This window comes from Lolium rigidum, chromosome 1 (assembly GCF_022539505.1).
Source record: "Lolium rigidum isolate FL_2022 chromosome 1, APGP_CSIRO_Lrig_0.1, whole genome shotgun sequence".
Taxonomy (NCBI): Eukaryota; Viridiplantae; Streptophyta; class Magnoliopsida; order Poales; family Poaceae; genus Lolium; species Lolium rigidum.
The window spans coordinates 188,265,254-188,272,989 of record NC_061508.1 but is presented as its reverse complement, the minus strand read 5'-3'; the positions used below and the strand labels follow the sequence as shown (position 1 = coordinate 188,272,989).

Genomic DNA, 7,736 nt, shown 5'->3' with positions numbered 1-7,736 from the left:
AGTAATACTTTTTATTGACACAAAGTTTAACTACTTTTGTTCAGCTCCTAAATGTGAGCAATGTGGTTTAATATGTATTTGAAATTCTTAATATATTTAAATAATAGTATATCAAGAATATGTTATTATTCCAAATATACATATTTTGCATGGCATTTGTAGCATTGCTAATGTATGCGCTATGAATTTCCGCAGCAACGCGCGGGGAATCATCTAGTTGGATATAAAGTTTATTCCCACAGGAGATCAAGTTGCAGATGGATTTACAAAACATTGACGGTTCGCCAACTCGAAGCCTTTCGTGACAATCTCAACTTAAATAAGTTGTGATTGAGGGGGTGTGTTAGCGAGTTAGGTAACGTGTGCGTGTTGTATCCCACCGGCCGTGTTGATAAGGTCAGAGTGGTTATCTAGATTATGTTCTAGACTCTTCCTTGTAACAAACTATGTATATCCCTTTTGGAGTTGTTAGGTTAAACTCCCTATATAAACACGCAAGGTGTGCTCCGAAAGGAGTAAGACACTTTAACCCAAACTTCGACACAGGTTATATTTTTAGAGCTAGATTCTCGAATGAGAAGAAGAGGTCGGCAAGCGGGGTCATCACCATGATCATTTTGGGGGATTCGATGGAGTGAAACAGGCTTAACTAATGTGGTGCTTCCCATGATAGAGCGTGGTGCGCCTTGTGTAGGCCTAATGAGATTGAGCACACGGTTTTGGCCTTCACAGACGACCCTTAGACCGCACCCATTAGTTTGCTTCATATTATTTTCATTTCTTTTTTGAGAATTTGCTTCCAATTCTAGCCGAATTGCACAAAGCCTGCCTTAACCCTAAAAAAAAGTCTGCCACGCTGCCCAGCTTAGATAAATCTGCAGCTTGATGAGCGCCCACGTACACGCACTCGTATGCTTGCTATTTGTTGGCAAGAAACATGGTACTAGCCTGGAAGCTAATTATTTAGTGGGTAGCATGCAGGTAGGTAGCGAGGTCAGCGGGGACGCCATGAAATATTAAGCTCCCTTGCATGCACGAGGCCGCGTTCATCCTATAACCAGGGCCGATAAAGTCAGAGGGGGAGCGAATGTAAACCTTGTCCAGCCTAACATTCCATATGGATCCTAACATGCCATGTCGCCGGCTGAAACATTCGAAAGAACATGGCATGTTCCTTCAATCTACCCCCGCTCCATTTCAGCATATTTCCATCGTGTACATGCTCGTTATAAATTCAGATCCCGATCGTATCGAAGCATCAAGACGAAGAGGGGAAGAAGAAGAAAAGAAAGATACCCATTTAGATTAATAATCTCAGTTGTTTCTTTTGCAAAAAATTGAGTCAGCAATTAGCCATGGCGTCGTTGCAATCTTCTTGTTGGCGCTCGGTGCTGTTGCTATCCGTCCTGCTGGTCGCCATGGATCAGATGGCCATGGCATCCCTGTCGGATGACATCGAGGTGGGGTGGGGCCAGGACCACAGCTTCTTCTACATGGACGGCCCTGACGACAACCAGACACTCGCGCTGTGTCTCGACGAGACCCACGGCTCGGGTTTCCACACCAAGGAAGCCTACCTCTACGCCCGCTTCGACATCGACATCATGCTCGTCCCCAACAACTCCGCCGGAACGGTCACCACGCTCTACGTAAGTCTCCATCCACCTGAATGCCATGCGCGCGCATGCCTTGTATGGGCGCGGTCACCGTGCCGACTATGGATTCAGCGATTCCACGATTTGGTTGATCTCATCTGCAAATTGATGCGTGCAGCTGTTCCCGGTGGATGTGCCGTGGGAGTACCATGACGAGGTGGACCTGGAGTTCCTCGGCAACGTCACGGGCGAGCCCTACACGCTGCACACCAACATCTTCGTCAACGGCGTCGGCCACCGGGTGGAGCAGTTCCGCCTCTGGTTCGACCCCACCGCCGACTTCCACACATACTCCATCGACTGGAACCCCAAGCGCATCACGTAAGCAAATTAATCCATCGTTATATATTCTAAGGGTATTGTATGGACAACTCAAATCAAATTCCCGTACATGGTCATGATCAGAATCCTGGTCGACGGTGTGCCGATCCGGGTATTCAAGAACCACGAGAAGGACGGGGTGCCGTTCCCGTCGTGGCAGAAGATGAAGCTGGAAGGGACCCTGTGGAACGCCGACGACTGGGCGACGCAGGGCGGCCGCGTCAAGACAGACTGGTCGGCGGCGCCTTTCTTTGCCAACTACCGCAACCTACGTGTGTCCTGGTGCCAGCCGTCGCCCGGCGTGGCCTGGTGCGGCGACGAGCCGCCGGAGTCGACATGGTTCGAGCAGGGCCTGGACGCGGTGGCTCTGCAGAACGCGCGGGACACGCACATGATCTACGGTTACTGCAAGGATGTCAACCGGAAAGAGTTGCCCAAGGAATGCACCTTGGATTAGTGGCATGATTCTTTCTTCCCAATTGATATGTCATTGGGTCGATCTGTAAATTTATATCTACATCAAAGATTCATTCGTTCCTGCTTCCATTCCCGTCTGAGTATCTTTTTTCTTTTGCTACACTCCAATTTTAGCATTTTTCCAGTTAGAAAATACACGGTGACGATTGTTGCAGAATAATATATGTGAGGGGCCGTACCGGGCGGTTACCAGCCGCCGACCCTCGACCCCCTCTCGTGTCCTCCTCCATCTGCCACAACCGGCAACATAAAAGTCCCTGCGGCGGGCGGGGGACCTCTCCGGGCTTCCCAAGATATAATATCTCTGATCTTTGGTGGTGCTGGCGAGCAGCGGCGGTCGGTGGGTTTCGATGGTGGATCTACGGGTGGCGAGGCTGGTAGGAGGCGGCGATTGGTGCGCTCGATCTGGGGCCTTGCCTGTGATCGGCGGCCTTCTCCAAACCCTTGTGCATTCTCTCCTATCAGCCGATGATGCCGCACGGAGGCCCTCAGGCGGCCGTGGATGGCCAGATGCGTGGGGGCTCTGTCTAAATAAAGGCATCGGTCTTAGGATCACTCTCACGTTATGACGAAGAATTGCTTGTTGCATATTTTCATTGATATGATTGGAGTGTCGAGTTTCAGAAGGCTCCACCGGCAAACACCAATAGACGACATGCCGGAGATTGCCGGGTCGGATGGTATGCAGTGGCGCGCAATCATGTTTTTCTGACCATTTGGTTTCAGAGGAAGCAATGTGAAGCTCAGCGGTCCGTTGCCATCATGGGATATGTCTTCAGTTCCATGGTCAAGTTAGTCACGAAGAATGACATGGACGCCAATATCTGAGAACTGATAGTGGTGGTTTGACTCTTGGTGGCGATGAGGTTTTGGCTTCGTGTTTCGTGACTAGAAGAAGCGACATCAGCAAGTGGGGGCAAATCACAAGAGAAATTCAAAGTCTAAACTTGCAGAGTGAAAACTTAAGGTCTGATCTTAATTTAGTTGTATCTGCCAATGGTCTTATTGAGCATTATGTTGTAAGTGCAGACTTTCTCTTAGATGAAAACATGTGATCAACGATAGTGGCGATGAAGGAGTTTGTGCATTGTTCCTTTCTTTCTTGAGGCTATTGCATCATAGGATCTCTGGATATGGCACTCCTTATTTAGCATGGCAGGTTCTCATAATAATATTTGTGTCCTCCACACTCGCTAGTGTTTGCTAAACTTGCCGAAGGTAATGCTCCATCGATGAACTATGAGATCAATGGCCACCACTATGAAAAAATGATAATATCTTGCCGATGGTACCTATCCTCAATGGTCCATATTTGTGAAGACAATGCACAAACTTAACGATGAGAAAGAGAGTAGATTTCGTGAAGAGCAAGAGCCTTGTAGGAAGGATGTGGAGCGAGCATTTGTTGTGCTCCAATCTTGTTGGGCGATTTTTCGCCACATTGTTAGGACATGGAGCAAGGAGACATTATGGGAGGTCATGACTTCTTGTATGATTATGCACAATATATGTTGGGGTTCGTAGCATAGAAAACAAAAATTCTACCACAAGAACGGATACCACCAAGATGCAATCTAGGAAAAGTCCAATATCTAATGTACTAGATCTATGCAACGAGATAGATGAGAGACGTACCCTCGAAGATACGAAGTGGTAACGAGATCAGATATCGTGGATGATGTAGTCGTACTCTTTCCGAACTCAAGTTCGAGATGAAGTCGTTCCGCAGCTGCAAGCGGGCAGCACTTCCGTACTTGGCCACACGTACGGTGTCAATGAAGATGTCCTCTCCCCGTTCCAGTGGGCAGCGGATGTAGTAGATGTAGGGATTCATAGCATAGAAAATAAAATTTTCCTACCGCAAGAACGAATAACAAGCCAAGATCTAATCTAGTAGATGGTAGCAACGAGGTGAAGATCAACATACCCTCGAAGATCGCTAAGCGTTAATGAGATAAATCTAGTGGTGGATGTAGTCGATCACTTGCCGCTTTCAAAAGCGCGTAGAAGATCTTGACGGTGCCACAATCGGGCAGCACCTCCGCACTCGGTCACACGTACGGTGTTGATGATGACATCCTTCTCCCCGTTCCAGCGGGCAGAGGATGTAGTAGATCCTCCTCAGAATCCAGCAAGCATGACGGCGGGTGACGGTGGTGGTGGAGATCTCCGGCAGCGCTTCACCGTAAGCACCACGGGAGAATTAGGAGAATGGAGTAGCTAGGGTTTGGGAGAGGGGGGCTCTTGGGCGCCGGCCTTGGTTCCCTTTGGGTGGTGCGGCCAAGTGTGTGCTTACCCCTCCTCTCTCCCTCTCTTTATATAGGTGGAACCCCCTAGGGTTGCCCCAAAACCAATTTGAAGTCCAACTCCAAACTGCTATAATGGGGAAACCTAGGTGGATTGGGATTGCTCCCTTTCCTTGTACCTTGGCCGGCCAAGGTGGGGGAGTCCACCATGGACTCCACCTTCCCTCTTGGTTGGCTAGCTAGGGTTGGTGGAGTCCATTCGGGACTCCACCTTCCATAGTGATTTATTTCGGAAGCTTCTAGAACATTCTAGTTCCTTCCATAAATGCACCGGATTATTTCCAAACTTGGAAAGTGATTTCCTATATATGAATCTTATTCTCCGGACCATTCTGGAGCTCCTCTTGATGTCATGGATCCCATCCGAGACTCCGAACAATATTCGAGCTCCATTCCATATTCCATATCTACTTAAAATGCCATCAAACCTTAAGTGTGTCACCCTATGGTTCGAGAACTATAACATGATCGAGACTCTTCTCCGATCAATAACTAATAGCGGGATCTGGAGATCCATAATAGTTCCCACATGTTCAACGATGACTTCGTGATCGAAAGAACCATTTACATAAAATAACAATTCCCCTTGTCTCGCGATATTTTACTTATCTGAAGTTTGATCTTCGGTATCTCCATACCTAGTTTAACCTCGTTACCAATAAGTACTCTTTACTCGTACCGTGATATGACATCCCTTCTGAGCCAGTCACATGCTTGCAAGCTAGTTGGATGTCATTCCACAGAGAGGGTCCAGAGTATATCTATCCGTCATTTGGATGGACAAATCCCACTCTTGATCCATGTGCCTCAACCCTATACTTTCCGAACACTTAATGCCACCTTTATAACAACCCATTTACGAAGTAGTGATTGGTGTCATCAAAGCATCCATCCGGTGTAGGTGATTAACATGATCTCATGGTCGAAGGATTAGGTTACTATGTATCTTAAAGCTTGAAGCACAACGAACTTAATGACTTGATCATATGCTACACTTACTATGGGTGTATGTCCATCACATCATTCACCTAATGATATGATCTTGTTATTAATAACATCCAATGTTCATGAGCAGGAAACCATGATCATCTATTAATCAACAAGCTAGTTTAACAAGAGGCTTACTAGGGATTCCTTTATGTTCACAAAACACACAAGTATTAATATTTCCGATTAATATAATTATAGCATGGTATGTAAACATTTATCATGAATACTAAGATATAACAATAAACACTTTTATTATTGCCTCTTGGGCATATCTCCAACAGTCTCCCACTTGCACTAGAGTCAATAATCTACATTTGTAGAGATATAACACCTTGGCCTTTTGGTGCTTATCATGTTTGCTTATGGGAGAGGTTTCAGTCAACGAATCTGACATTCTCATAAATGTATGTATTTTGCAATTCATTTGCGTCTCTACGCATCACTCAATTTTTAAATGAGTCAGCATTAATCGTATATGTTTGGTCTTCTGGTGGAACCTTAATTCCGCGGTCTGAAATATGTTACCAATATTGTCACATACAATATAGCTTCATTGTTCCGACACTACCGGAACTACACCAAGTTCTCAAAGAACTCCTCGACTCAAACACCCTCGGTCATTGTCAAAACAATGAGATACTCTGCCTTCGTTTGTAGAATCCGTCACAATATTTAGAACTCATCTAAATCTAGCATAGACTCTTTCTATCCCATTGTGATACCTTTTAATGAACACATTAGCATAATTGAGACTGAAATTCATTTTTATATGTGACCAAACTAATATCAGTGTAACACCTTATGATGTCTACGCACGCTTCTATTCCTGTAGACAGTGTTGGGCCTCCAAGAGCAGAGGTTTGTAGAACAGCAACAAGTTTCCCTTAAGTGAATCACCCAAGGTTTATCGAACTCAGGGAGGTAGAGGTCAAAGATCGATATCCCTCTCAAGCAACCCTGCAATTAAGATACAAGAAGTCTCTTGTGTCCCGAACACACCTAATACACTTGTCAGATGTATAGGTGCACTAGTTCGGCGAAGAGATAGTGAAATACAAGTAATATGGATGATTGTAAGTAGTAATTGCAATCTGAAATAAAGATGGCAGCAAGCAAACATGTAACAGAACTTGTTGGAAACGGTGTTTCAATGCTTAGAAACAAGGCCTAGGGATCATACTTTCACTAGTGGACACTCTCAACAATGATCACATAAATAAATAACTTCTCTTCACTTGTGCTACTCTGAATTACTCTCCTATTGGAATCACTAATCATGTAGTGGCTACAAAAGCTCCGCTCAAAGTTCATCAAGTACTTGACAAACACCACTCATAGGGATATCCTCATCAAATCATAATCCAAGACAATACCGTTGCAATTTAGACCGAGTACTAACATAGCATACACACTGTCAACAATAGCTATGAAAGGGGAATAGATCACTTCAATACCATCATAGTAATAGTTAACTTCATAATCTAGAAGAGATTACAATCATAACCTACGCCAAGTACTACATGATGCACACACTGTCAACTTTACATCATGGAGGAGGAATAGACTACTTTAATAACATCACTAGAGTAGCACATAGATTAATAGTGATACAAAGCTCATGATCACATAAAGATCACACCATGGGAGAGAGAGATGAACCACATAGCTACCGGTAGAGCCCTCGGCCTCGGGGGATAACTACTCCCTCCTCATCATGGGAGACAACAATGGCGATGAAGATGGCGGTGGTGTCGATGGAGATGACTCCGGGGGGCAATTCCCCGTCCCGGCGGCGTACCGGAACAGAGGTTCTGTCCCCCGAAACTTGTCTTCGCGATGGCGGCGGCTACGGAACTCTTCGTGGAATATCGTCGGGCGTTTTAGGGTTTTTGCGGCAGACAGAATATATAGGCGAAAGGGCGGAGTCGGAGGAGCCAGGGGGTGGCCTCCCCACCTGGTGGCGCGGCCAGGGAGGGGCCCACGCCTG

At 46.0% G+C, this 7,736-nt stretch overlaps 1 protein-coding gene across 1 annotated transcript; it reads left to right on the top strand.

Annotated features, from left to right (window-relative positions):
• The first annotated feature begins 1,355 nt into the window (after window positions 1-1,355).
• On the top strand, window positions 1,356-2,433 carry LOC124682844 (xyloglucan endotransglucosylase/hydrolase protein 24-like). The gene is made up of 3 exons (XM_047217453.1): window positions 1,356-1,649; window positions 1,774-1,976; window positions 2,061-2,433. Exons 1-3 carry the CDS (start codon window positions 1,356-1,358, stop codon window positions 2,431-2,433), a joined length of 870 nt encoding a protein of 289 aa, XP_047073409.1.
• The last annotated feature ends 5,303 nt before the right edge of the window (window positions 2,434-7,736 follow it).

Excerpts from the sequence above, each read along its gene's own strand:
- LOC124682844 (XM_047217453.1), top strand. The coding sequence starts at position 1,356 with ATGGCGTCGTTGCAATCTTCTTGTTGGCGCTCGGTGCTGTTGCTATCC. Across the intron at positions 1,650-1,773 it reads GAACGGTCACCACGCTCTAC|CTGTTCCCGGTGGATGTGCC; the intron begins GTAAGTCTCCAT and ends TGATGCGTGCAG. Across the intron at positions 1,977-2,060 it reads TGGAACCCCAAGCGCATCAC|AATCCTGGTCGACGGTGTGC; the intron begins GTAAGCAAATTA and ends GGTCATGATCAG.